We start from the raw sequence: 13,862 nt of genomic DNA, 5'->3' as shown, positions 1-13,862 counted from the left end.
CCTGAGAGATTAAGCAAAAAGTAAAGTACTTGGAGAGAACAGGGGTGGGTTGAGGGTGGGAAGGTTGGAATGGCTCAGCAATCGACACTAAGCAACCCAAATTCTTGCTACCTGGAGTGTGACAAGCAGAAAGACGGAGGCTGAGATGCATAGGCAAGATGCCAAAAGCTTCCTCCTCTGAATCCACACCATGCTGCCCGGCCCTGGGTGACTGACAGAGGGCTAGCCTGGTTACCAGGTGTTCTCGAGTCGCCCCACAGCCCAAGACAACTTCACGTGGAGGAACCATCTGGGTACAAATTTCTTCCACTGTCATTCCTGCTGGGATCTGGTTTCCATGAAGGACTGAGATCCCAGGTTCTGCAAGGTCCTGGCTTGGCATCGAGCGGGAACAGTATGCAGTCTTCTTAATCTATCAACAGAGCAGCTGGAGATTCTTCAAACCAGAAGGCATCAAAAAATTCTGTAACAAATGAATAATTTTTTAGCCATAGTGCAGAAGATTTAATAAATGTAGTCTTTCAGGGTTATCACATAGAAACCTCACACTTTAAAACTAAAAGGAACCTTTGAGATCTGAGATACCTCACTCCTAGATAAGGAAACCAAAATCAGAGAGGTAAAGTGACTTGGTCAAGGTCACACAGCCCATTAGAGGACTGCAACAGGTCTACAATTAGGTCCTGAGTCTAAAATTCTGTTTCCACTTAATTTTCTCTGCCATCAGAAGATTGAATTCCACAAGTCACATACATGTATTCATTCTCTTCTACTTAGGTTTCAAAGGCGTAGAAAAGTGGAATAGAAATTACCATGATTGGGGAACCTGAGTGGCTTGGTTGGTTAAGCTTCTGACTCTTGGTTTCGGCTCAGGTCACCATCTCAGGGTTGTGAGACCAAGCCCTGTGTTGGGCTCCACACTGAGCGCAGTCTACCTCCCCCGTGTGTGTTCTCTCCCTCTCTCTAAAAATAAAAATGAAAAAAAAAATTCCCAAAATTATCCACCCACTCCTGTAAAATTTAAGGAGAAAATAAATAAAAGTTCAGGCTTGGTTTGAAAATAGATCATGATCAACTGACGCAAATTTTCCCTAAGGAAAACAACTTCCACCATAACATAAGGAATTCTGGTTATTGATATATTTATTCAGTCTTTTATGGCAAGTGTAACAAAGCAGCGGGGTGTGTGAACAATACGATTCTCTGGAAGTTCTGAAATAAGATTTCCATCTGTCTGAAATGTATGATCTTTTCAAAAAGTTTTAAAAATGAACTAAAGAGTTCCAAACAATGCCTTTTATTCCCAGGGCTCTGTGCAGTCAAATGTCTCGGTCAAATGACCCTGTGGAGTTTCAGAACAGAGCAAGGATCAACATTCCTGAACCTGTTTTATAGTACCCCAAATATCTGGTTCTAAGATCTGATTGTACATCTCCCAGATACAGCATTAAAGGTATAATTAGAAATATAAAAATGATGTAGAATTCTGGTTAAAAACATTAACCTTAAAGGTGTACTCCCTTCCCGTGCATCTACCTTGATTTACTTTAAGTCCAGGGTAAGTCCTTCAGCAACAAAATGACTCTTGGTTTCAGAAATCACCGATTATGTGTTTTTCCTCTTTTCCCTATGGAACTCTTGCAATCCACAGTAACTAAGAGAACAGCTCTAGAATCAGCCTGCCAGGATTCAAATCTCAACTCCCAGCTGGTTTAACCTAGCCTCTCAATATCTTGATTTCCAAAATGTAGATAATAAGGGTGCCTAATCAGGAAGTTATTGAGAATTATATGAGATGAGATTACTAAAGATTACTTATTCAGAGTGTGGTACATAAATGTCCAATAACTATTTGCTATCTTATTTTTAAATATTCATTATAGGGCGCCTGGGTGGCTCAGCTGGTTAAGTGACTGCCTTCGGCTCAGGTCATGATCCTGGAGTCCCTGGATCGAGTCCCGCATCGGGCTCCCTGCTCAGCAGGGAGTCTGCTTTGCCCTCTGACCCTATCCCCTCTCATGTGTTCTCTCTCATTCTCTGTCTCTCAAATAAATAAATAAAATCTTTAAAAAAATAAAAATAAAAATAAATAAATATTCATTATAATTTTTATCATATTTTAAGTGTAAAACGAAGCTGAATCATATAAAGTATGTTGCTGCCCCATCCACTGGAACTTCAAAAGGAGACACGCTCACTTTGCCAAAGTAAAGGAGATCACTAATATTTGTTGAGTGACCTATTGTAAGCGAGGCCCTTCCTAAGTGTTCAGCTTGCATGAGATCATTCAATCCTCCCACAACTCTATGAAGGAAAAATTGCTGTCCTCATTTTTAAGGATGAGAAAACCCAATTTGAAAAAAGTAGATTAATTTATCCAACACTACAACTTTATAAGGACTACAACCAGAAACTAATTAGACTCTGAGGTTCATGCATTCTTGTATATTTTTTAACACTAAGACTATAAAATTCCCACCCAATAATACTAACACAGATTATTTGCCTTCATCAGAGAAAAAAACCTGTATAAAATCGCTCTCGGTCGGCCGGTATACCAGAGAAAATAGTAACAAAAATCTGTAAGAACCTGAAAATTGCCTTCCCTCTACTCAGTTGATGTTAGTAGCTATGAACTACCTAAAATGTGGAGCTAGCACTTAGGGTTTCAATCCTGGCTCTGTCATTTACACATAATATAAATTTGGACAAGTTACTAAATCTTTGTAAGCTTCGGTTTCATCACAATAAAGAATAAACGTTCACTGTCATTATTTCTTTCCCTTGCATTACAGGAAGATGATCCAATTTGTTTTATATGCAAAGGGTATTTATTATAGCTAGAATTAATGTAACCCAGATTAGGTAATGAATTATTACCACCTTAAGTGGGTATAAAATTCTATCTTCTTCAGAAGATTTTAACATCTATCACTCCACTCAATCCTATTGATAACCACTTTGTAAAGTAAGCAAGGTAGATTTTATTCTTAGTTCCCACCAATAAGGAAACCAAGCCTCAGCGAGTTTAAGTGATTTGCCCAAGATCATAGTTTCTATAGGTTGAAGTGGGTCTAGAAATCAGGTCACCTCTCTTCAGGCTCATGGGAAAGAAAAGAGATGGAGGAAATAGGACCACTTGTTAGGAGTCAAAGAGGGTCAGTAATAAAGGAAAACAAAAGATAGGGTGAGAGGGGCGTCTGGGTGGCTCAGTTGGTTAAGCGACTGCCTTCGGCTCAGGTCATGATCCTGGAGTCCCGGGATCGAGTCCCACATCGGGGTCCCTACTCAGCAGGGAGTCTGCTTCTCCCTCATGCTCTCTGTCTCTCTTTCTCTCTCTCACAAACAAACAAACAAAAAATTTTTTTTAAATCATAAAAAAAAAAGATAGGGTGAGAATGGGAAGATATAGTTTGGGGTATTTTTACAGCTACCACAATGCTGTCCTAGGGTCTGTCCTAGGTAGGGCCTTTTTAAGTCTTGACATGGCTGTATGAACTATGACAGAGGAATTTAAGGTTACAAATTCCCTTTCATCCAAAGACTCTCAATTTAGCTTATACCCACAAAGCCAGAGGTATAGTGAGGTCTCAGGGACTGAGCTGTGGTTAAATGCCCACCACTACTCTAAAGAACAGAGCCGGTTAGTGTAGATGGTACTACAATTTATAGCATGCAGCTATCAACCAGACCTTGGGGCACATCAATCTAATATGTGGTATCAATTACCCAGGAGCTTGTCATCCAGTCACCAGTGCCCCCACTGGTGGGACAGATGGACTTGCAGAGAGCGTGGCAAAAGTCAGTAAGCACCATGCAATGGGACTCCAGGAGGAAAGCTCCCTCCTGTTTCATCACTGCCCGCAGGGTGAATCTCAGAGTCCGCCAAGAAGGTGCCCCAGAACACTCCATTCCCGGATGAAGCAATGTGTGCTTGCTCAGACAACCATGGTAGGGAACGTCTGAAACGGACGCTCGCTAACCAACCCTCTTGACCCTAGAGCTGAGCTTCTGAAATGCATTTTTCGGCTCGCGTGCACTGCCTGGGGCTGGCCATCTGCTGCCCAGAGCGGGATCTGAAGCTGAGCATGACTCGCTCACACTCCTGCAAGCGCTAGTCCATCAAAACCAGCAATACCTTCACCCTAAAATAATTTCAAATTTCTCCACCTTGTTTTGAGTTAAAATGGACAGAGGAGGGGTCTTAGGGCACATTAGCAGTCTGAGGATGCCCGCTTCAGATTTCAGCCTCGCAGTGCCAGTCCAAGGCATAGGTTAAGGGTCTCAGAAACGGGACTCGGAAGAGGATTTCTGCCCTGCATCTCTGAGTATAAAATGAGAAGGTAACCCTGGGAGACGCATGGGGTTTTCTGACCCTGACACTTTATGTGTCTCTGTCTCTCCCTTCCTGTCCCCAGGGCAAGGGGAAGAGGTGAGGCAGAGGCTGGGAACTCTGGGAAGGCTCTTTTGATCATCTCTCCCCTAGTCATTGGTGGGTCAATTGAGTTAATAAGCCGCTGACTGTCTAAACAGAGCTTAAGGTTAGACCAGGGAGAGTCTTTAAAAGGAATGTATCTAATTACCAAGCTTAAATTATACCCACTAAGGTGTAATTTCTCAAGTAGGTTTGACTCCCCCAAAGTATGTTTTCATTTTATAACGTATAAATCCTCACAATATCCCTTAAACAGGACTGTCCTGAGAAAGACAGATGATGGCAGGCTGGTGGGAAGGTCTAAGGGCCTTTGGACAACTCTCCAGGAGCTTTTCAACTACTTGTCCTCATCAACACTCCTCTTTCATTCCTATTTGGTTTCTCCAAAAGCCTGACAACTGGTGTTCCTACCAGTCTGACCCTTTGCACTCTCCACTTGACTGTAGAGTTGTTTCTGGGATGTAAACTGGATCTCTCTCCTCTGATTACGATCCATCAATGGTTTCCCACAGATTTCAAGATTAAGATCAAATGCATCAGCTCCGAAAACAAGACTCCCTGTACCCTACCCTACTTCTCCAGCTTCCTCCACACACAGCCTTTGTTCCGACTCTTCCTGGAGTGTAGCTTCCTATTCTGTGCTCTAGTCCTTACCTAGCACATCCACACCTCCTTCACTAGCCCAGCCGTTCTCCTAGACTCTCCAGGCCACCTGCTTTGGCCAGCCTTACCCCTCCCAATGCCAAGTTGGGAGATCTAGGTCCATATCATTATGCTTGTTTCTATCACAGCAGTGGAAAGAATGCAGGAAGCTGGCAGATTTCAGGAAACTTTCTGAAGTTGCTTTATTGGATGCATATAAAACACTTGTCGAACATTAAAAAGTTGACATACTCTTAATTTGCAGAAAACTTCCTTAGTGCCTGTGCCTGTTCCTTGGGCATATGGCGAACATGGCATGGTGGTTCATTTCCACTTTCATCCAATTTTCTTTATTGACATTTATTGGTGTTCGCTTTCCTCACTCTTTTTAAAAACACTTCATATTTTGCTAAGCATTTATTTTTACTAGAGTGCTTAGGGTTGAAGATTTCTATCTGGGAAGGTCATCCTCTTCCACCAAGCACACATTTCAGGTAAGACAGATAAATAAGGAGAGATGAAGGGATACTGGCAGTCATGTGAGGCCAGGCTGGTGATTAATGGTGGGGAGTCGGGGAGAATTTGCAGCCCGAGACCTTCACATCTCTATTGTAGAACCAAAGGTGATGTCATTCTTAACACTTAAATTCTGGACATGCTGAAGCATTCAAATTATGTAGTACTAATATAACTTCATTTAGTGGTGCTACTTAATGAAGAAACTAACTTAAAACATTTCCAGACCAAAAAAAAGCAAAAAACAGAAAAGACTGACATGAAGCCTCAAATAGAAGCATTCAAAGGGAATAGGTTTTTTTAAATAAAGGTGAGGGCACAAAATTGTGAAGATTCTGTATTACAACAAGAACTTAGTCAGCTTCCGAAGAGCAAGACTTTCTCAATCTTTCTCCTTGGAAGGTCTTCTTAGTAACTGTTCTTTCTCGAAGAAGAGTTTATTGGTTACAATGTAACAATCTTCCTACCGGAAAGATGTGAATTGAAATCCCTCATCTGCTTTGATCATTTATGTAATCATGAGTGAGGCACCCGTTAAATAACACCAACACAATGTGGCTAACACTCCACATGCCCAAAGACAAAGGGCTGGACCAGGGGATCTCCTGGGGCTTCATCCCAAAATGAAGCTCTCTGATCCCACAAATAGTGTCCAGGAGCAAAAACTCTCCACAGAAGAAAGACCAATCAAGTAAAGAGACAGTCATTAAGATAGTCTGAGTCATCATAAACCAATAGTTCTGTAAATATAAAGAAATATTTCTATATAACAAGTTTAGGGTTACTTTATCTTCATTCTCCTTTTTAGTAATTCAGCATTAACTTTTGAAAACTCAAATTTTATTCTCAAAGAAATAAATACCTTAAAAACACTGTAAATAAAGAGAGACATATATTTTTTTTTAATGTTTAACAACCCATGTTCAGAAACACTATAATGGGGGCGCCTGGGTGGCTCAGTTGTTAAGCGTCTGCCTTCGGCTCAGGTCATGGTCCCAGGGTCCTGGGATCGAGCCCCACATCGAGCCCCACATCGAGCCCCACATCGAGCCCCACATCGGGCTCCCTGCTCCGAGGGAAGCCTGCTTCTCCCTCTCCCACTCCCCCTGCTTGTGTTCCCTCTCTCGCTGTCTCTCTCTCTCTGTCAAATAAATAAACAAAATCTTAAAAGAAACACTATAATGTTTATCGGGAAATGCTGGTAATTGAATTAGGTATTGCATTCCCACTGAAATCAACACTTTACATTCCACATTTAGAAAGCATTTAAACATGGGTTGGAAATGTCTGCATCTGAGCAATACTTACACATCTGTGAATAACATTATTGTTTGTCCAAACTATGTTCTTGTTCTTTATTTTCAAAATTTAACCCTAGTTTTAATTTTTTTAATGTACTGTTTGTAGGATAAACAGTTCTTTTAAGTGAAGGATAAAAGATGAGCCATAGTAACACTAACAGTTAAGGCTGTGTATTTAATTCACTGTTACACACTGCCATCTAGCAGGCAGCCCGCAAAGGAAGAGTTCCTACAGCAGTATCAAAGATGGAGCTGACCTTAATGACCCTCTGCCGCTAGGACAGTGCTTGTGGCTTGCAGACAGCAGGAGAAAGTTGTGAAATTGAGGTGAGGGTGCTTCTAGATTGGTGGGTCTGCCACTTTAGTGTGCAAATACCTGGGTTGCTTATTCGATGCGGATAGCTGGGACCCACCTGAAAGCCCCCTCCCTTTGAGAGACCGCGGGGTGGACCAGAAACAATGCCCTAGTTGTAGTGTGACATCACGAGCAAGCCCAAGATTGGTCATGAGCTTCTGGGTTGTCTCATATGGAGGGAAGGAAGGGCATACAAGGAGAATGAGGTCCTGAAGACCAACTTGCCATACACCCAGCCAGAGCGCAAGCACTCCGCAAATGAAATGAACCAGCCAAGTCACCGCACGCATTTTAGGGAGATGTGGCAGCGAGTAGGGGGGCAGTCTGTTGGGAAGTGTGATGTTAAGGAAAACAGTCCTTTTGCGTGACATTTGCTACATATTCAAGAATCATTAAAAGATGCCCAGGAAATGAAAATCACATCGATGTTATTTCTACATCTTACACGAAATGAGGGCGCTAATCGGGTGAAAAATACCGAAGAAACGGATTGCATATGGATAACGAAAGCCTGCCGGTCTTGGGGCTCCCCCCGGGGCATTTTCTCCATGAAATACGCAATGCCCGCTATAGCTGGGCAGTCAGAATCCCTACCACTTCTGCACACAATTCCAGCAACTAGTGATTCTCAGAGAAAATGTGGGGAAGAAGGATGCAATTCTCAACACAACCTGGCAGAGTGAGGCTCTGGAACCGGCGGGGCTGGGAGGATCGCGGCAAAGGGGAGGGACGTGAAATCCCCCCAGTTGCCGGCGGCGGGGACCCGCGGGCCTTCCCCGGGCTCCTGCGGGGGCTCTGGCGCGTCACCGGCCTCCCACCTGTGCTTTTCCAGCCCCTGATAGTTTTAAATCTCAGGCGGTCTCCGGAAAGCGCTGCCCAAGGTTTCCCAAAACAGACTCGGCTTCTTTTTCCGCGCACAACTCCGTCTTTCTCTGGCACGCACTCCCTTCTGGGCGCAAAGAGGGGGTGCCCTGCGGCTGCGAGTCCGGCGGGCGGCTTCCCAGCTTCCGTGCGCACCAGGAAGTCTCCTTTGATTTGTGGGCATCAAGACCCTGTCCCCACCAAGTAGCACTCCAGCCAGAAACGACCCAGCGCCTCCCACTCACCTTGTCTCGGGGTAGGAGGCTCGCTCGGCGGCCGGCAGCCCCGCGGTTTTCCACTTTCAGTTTGCACCCTGCCCGAGCTGGGGCGAAGACTCGGAAAGGAGTCCCCCTTGGGGAAGGGGGCATAACTCCTCGCGCGCCCAGGCCCAGCGATCCTTGATCCAGGTTTTCGCCGGTGCCGGGCTTAGAATCCAGTCCACAGGGGTCCCCGGGAGCGTCTGTTCCTCCCCTCACACGCGAGCCCCCACATTTCTTGAAAGTTCCTGGGAAGCTCCTGAAATTCTCTTAAGTCAGTCGTGGGACACTTTCTGCGTCTCAAACTCTGAGAGGACTGAAGCAAATTCAGTCACCGATTCAGGAAAACTGAGAACGTGGTAAGCAGAGCAGAGACCTGGGTACCTTTCATCGCGCACCGTGTTTGGTAGACTGAGCAGGATGATCATTTGCCAGTAAAATGAAACTTACTTCAGGCTACTGAATTCCAAATTCGGAGAACCCAAGTAGAATTATTTTGCTCTAGGCTGCAGGAAGGTGATACACGTAGGGAGGTAATTCAAGACCTTGGTAGGGCCAGGCCTAGGTTGAGGCAAGTGAGGCATCCAGGGCTCAAAATATGAGGAGACACTGACTGAGCCCTGTAAATGCTGGGCACACTTGTAGGGACCTGAGTCATCGCTGCCCTAGGCCTGCCTCACTGTAGTCCTGGCCCCGAGAGTTCCAGTGCCAAGCACCTCAATTAACTTCTCTGTAAAAACCAGTTGATGATAATAATGGTATCAACTTCAAGGAACACCAAACACAAAGGAAAAGATTGATAAATTGGGTATCATTGAAACTAAATTCTGTTCATCAAAAACACTATTGCTAGAAGGGAAAACAATCCAGAGTAGAAAATATTTGCAATAGATTTAAAGAAAGAATTCATATCCAGAATATAGCCAAGAATGCCTATAATGTGGTAAGAAAGAATTGAAAAAGCATCCTAATAAAAATCTCCTCTGGGAAAGAAGGGACCAAAGACTTATACAGCACTTCATCAAAGAAGAATCCGGCCAGTAAGTATGTGAAAAGATGCTTAACTTCTTTAGTCATCAGAGAAATGCAGATTAACACAACAATTATATACTACTACACATCCACCCACCCCAAAATTCGTGTGGAACCACAAAAGACCTGGAGTAGCCAAAGCAATCTTGAGAAGAACAAAACTGGAGGTATCACAATCCCAGATTTCAAGATGTAAGACCATAGTAATCAAAACAGGATGGTACTAGCATAAAAATAGCCACAGAGATCAATGGAACAGGATAGAGAGCCCAGAAATAAGCCCCACTCCTATATGGTCAATTAATTTATGACAAAGGAGGCAAGAATATAACATGGGGCAAAGACAGTTGTTTCAATACATAGTGTTGGATAAACTGGACAGCTACATACAAAACAATGAAGCTGGACTGCTTACCTACATCATACCAAAAAATAAATTTGAAATGGAGTAAAGACCTAAATATGAGATCCAAAACCATAAAACTCCTGAAAGAAAAGATAAGCAGCAATCTCTTGGACATTGACCTTAGCAACATATTTATGGAGATGCCTCCTGAGGCAAGGGAAACAAAAGCAGAAAATAAAGGATTGGGACTGTATCAAAATAAAAAGCTTTGCATAGCAAAGGAAACCATCAACAAAACAAAAAGGCAACCTAGTGAACGCAAAAGATATTTGCAAAAGATATATCTAATAAGGGGTTAATATCTAAAATATATGAAGAACTTAATACAACTCAACACCAAAAAAACCAAACAATCCAATTAAAAAATGGGCAGAGGACCTGAATAGACAGTTTTCCAAAGAAGACATCCAGATGGCCAACATGAAAAAAATGTCGGAAACATGAAAAAATGTTCAACATCACTAATCACTGGGGAAATAAAAATCAAAACCACAATGAGATATCACCTCACACTAGTCAGAAAGGCCAGAATCAGACAAAAAATAACAAGTGTTGGTTAGGATCTGGAGAAAAAAAGACCCCCTGTGCACTGCTGGTGGGAATGCAAACCGGCACACCACTATGGAAAACAGTATGGAGATTCCCCAAAAAATTAAAAAATAGAACTGCCATATGATGCAGTAATTCCACTTCTTGGTATTTATCTGAAGAAAATGAAAAACTAACTCAAAAAAAAATATATATATATATACAGTTGACTCTTGAACAATGTGGGAGTTAGGGGCACACCAACCCCCACCCCATACATTTTTGGTGTATGTATTATATACTGTATTCTTACCATAAACTAAGCTAGAAAAAAAATGTTAAAAATCCCAAGGAAAAGAAAATACATTTACAGTACTGCACTTTATTTATTGAAAAAAAAATTCACATATAAGTGGATCCATACAATTCAAACCCATGTTGTTGAAGGGTTAATGGTATGCACCCCTGCATTCATTGCAGCATTATTTACAATACCCAAAGATATCGTAAGAACCTAAATGTCTATCAGTTGATGAGTTGGATAAGAAATGTAGGGCGCCTGGGTGGCTCAGTTGGTTAAGCGACTGCCTTTGGCTCAGGTCATGATCCTGGAGTCCCGGGATCGAGTCCCGCATCGGGCTCCCTGCTCAGTGGGGAGTCTGCTTCTCCCTCTGATCCTCTCCCTCTCATGCTCTCTCTATCTCATTCTCTCTCTCTCAAATAAATAAAATCTTTAAAAAAAAAGAAATGTAGTATATACACACAATGTATATATATACAAAATGTATATACATACACAATGTATATACATACAAAATGTATATACATACATATCTACATATATCACTTCCCCTACTTAAACAATTTGGGGAGTGTGGTGTGGTACACCTGGTGAGTATTATCTAGCTTTTGATTTCTTCCACATTATTATTTCTTAAGAAGCTTCATCCTTTTATTTTTTAAGTAAATGTATATACATACATTTTTCATTAAAAAATGAAATCTTTGCCGTTTGTGATGTGATGGACCTAGAGGGCATTATGCTAAGTGAAATAAGTCAGACAGAGAAGGACAAATACCATATAATCTCACTTGCATGTGGAATAAAAAAAAGACAAAAAAACAGGGGCCCCTGGGTGGCTCAATCAGTTAAGTGTCTGAATCTTGGTTTCAGCTCAGGTCGTGATCTATGGGTCATGAGATTCAGCCCCACAATGAGCCCCGCATTAGGCTCTGCACTCAGCAGGGAATCTGCTTGTAGACTCTCTCCTTCTGCCCCAACCCCCCAACTCAAATAGAGAAATCTTAAAAAAATAAAAATAAAACAGAAAGGCAACAGAGCTCATAGAAACAGAGAACAGAATGGGGAAGGAGGAAAATGGGTGAAGGCAGTCAAAAGGCACACACTTACAGTTACAAAAATGTCATAGGAGGGCACCTGAGTGGCTCAGTCTGTTAAGCATCTGACTCTTGATTTTGGCTCAGGTCATGATCTCAGAGTCCTGAGATTAAGCCTTGGGCTTCACACTCAGTTCTGAGTCTGCTTGAGATGCTCCCTCTCCCTCTGCCCCTCCCCCCACTCTGTCTCTCTCATGTTCTCTCACTCTAAAATAAATAAAAAGCCTTTTTAAATATGTCATAGGTATTTAATGTGCAGATCGTGATTAGAGTTAAAAATAAAAAGTATGAATTGCATATTTGAAATTTGCTGAGAGTAGATCTTTAACATTCTCATCATTAGAAAAAAATTGCAATTATATAGTGACAGATGTTAACTAGATTTACTATAGTGATCCTCTAGCAGTATATACATCTATCAATCATTATTTTGTACTACTGAAACTAATATATGTCAATAATAAATCAGTTTAAAAAGCTATTCATTGGATTCACCTATTGGTGGTGAGCAGGAAAGGAGTATTATTCTAAATCAACCTGAAAAATATTTCACTTCTCCTACTTAAAACAATTTGGGGAGTGTGGGGTGGTAAACCTTGTGAGTATTATCTAGCTTTTGATCTCTTCCACATTATTATTTAAGAAGCTTCATCTTTTGATTTACTTTTTAAGTAATCTCTACACCCAAGGGAGGGCTGAACTCACTACCTAGAGACCAAGAGTCACAGGCTCTGCTACTGAGCCAGCCAGGCATCCCTCTTTCATATTATTTTAAACTTGATTTTATTAACATAGAAGAGTATTGTATGTGTGACTGCCCTCTAGGTCTTTAAACCAGGAAAGGCAAGTAGATGAGTGAGAACAATCAAAATTGTTGTGTTTTGGGGCGCCTGGGTGGCTCAGATGGTTAAGCGTCTGCCTTCGGCTCAGGTCATGATCCCAGGGTCCTGGAATCGAGTCCCGCATCAGGCTCTCTGCTCCTTGGGAGCCTGCTTCTCCCTCTGCCTCTCTCTCTCTGTCTCTCATGAATAAATAAATAAAATCTTTAAAAAAAAAAATTGTTGTGTTTTTTTTTAAAGATTTTATTTATTTATTTGACCGAGAGAGACACAGCCAGAGAGGGAACACAAGCAGGGGGAGTGGGAGAGGGAGAAGCAGGCTTCCCGCTGAGCAGGGAGCCCGATGCGGGGCTCGATCCCAGGACCCTGGGGTCATATCCTGAGCGAAGGCAGACGCTTAACGACTGAGCCACCCAGGCGCCCCTCAAAACTGTTTCTTATGAAGCAATGTAAACTATGCATTTAACATACCACCAGTCATCATATAGCCCCCTTTTTCAAATGGGATAGTTTGCTAAAGGGTAACTTGCCTAAAGATAACTTAGTAAATAGCAGTTGGTTTTTATAACCTAAATTTGGCTCCAAAAACCACTGCCAAATCAATGGTTTCCAAGAGGGCGTTTTGTTTAAGATTTATTTATTTTTAGAGGGAGATTGACAGCGGAGGGGAGGGGCGGAGGGAGAGGGAAAGAGCGAATTCTCAAGCCACATCCCCGCTGAGCAAGGAGTCCGGGAAGGGACTGGATTCCAGGACCCTGAGATCACGACTTGAGTCGAATCCATCAGTTAAGCCTCAGCTTAACCGACTGAGCCACCCAGGCACCCCTCCAACAGGGTGGTCTCAATTCATAGTTTTCACCTGTATGCAGCAAATACATTACTTATGATATACTTAATTATTTTATAATGCAATATGCAAAGTAAGTGCCCATCCTTATTCTGAGATTATGCCTTTTTTGCTCTTTTGGTATTAAACTGGCCTTTCTTGAGAAAAACGGTGTGAGCTACTAAACGTTTTTTTTTCTTGTCAAATTAAAAAGAGGGGGACAAACTGTTAATCCTTTTTTTTTTGCTTTTAATATTACCTAATCCATAAATTTCAAAGGTCAAGACCCAGCGTCACACCAAACAGCGTCTGCAGGGTAAAGCGAGGGGGAAGTGAGTGCGGGAAAGCGGGTCTCAGGTGAAGAAGGACCGAGTTCGAGCTCCACAGCCCCGGCGACGGCGGAGTAAAAGTAATGCAGCTCCGACGGCTAAGCGCTAAGGGGCGGCGGGCGGCGGACCGCGCTTTC

The 13,862-nt window shown here is 42.6% G+C and overlaps 1 protein-coding gene across 5 annotated transcripts in view; it reads right to left on the bottom strand.

Moving 5' to 3' along the window:
- The window catches only part of FUT10 (fucosyltransferase 10), a 76,746-nt gene extending 67,981 nt beyond the window's left edge, over positions 1-8,765 (bottom strand). The window contains exons 1-3 of one of the 5 annotated variants that reach the window (XM_064585564.1): positions 8,356-8,765; positions 813-963; positions 236-463 (exon numbers count right to left, since the gene is read on the bottom strand). In XM_064585564.1, coding sequence (XP_064441634.1) covers positions 236-382 — 147 coding nt within the window. In that variant the 5' untranslated portion in view covers positions 383-463; positions 813-963; positions 8,356-8,765. Of the gene's footprint in view, positions 1-111; positions 464-812; positions 964-8,067; positions 8,211-8,355 lie in introns of those variants that run through there. The other 4 variants (XM_064585565.1, XM_064585563.1, XM_064585567.1 and 1 more) reach the window with 4 other exon arrangements.
- Between the last annotated feature and the right edge of the window lie 5,097 nt (positions 8,766-13,862).

This window comes from Mirounga angustirostris, unplaced genomic scaffold (assembly GCF_029215605.1).
Source record: "Mirounga angustirostris isolate CCGP_5_RB_7025 unplaced genomic scaffold, mMirAng1.0.hap1 SCAF_2, whole genome shotgun sequence".
Lineage (NCBI taxonomy): Eukaryota > Metazoa > Chordata > Mammalia > Carnivora > Phocidae > Mirounga > Mirounga angustirostris.
Note: the sequence above shows the minus strand (reverse complement) of the source record. Positions and strands in the feature narration are given on the sequence as shown.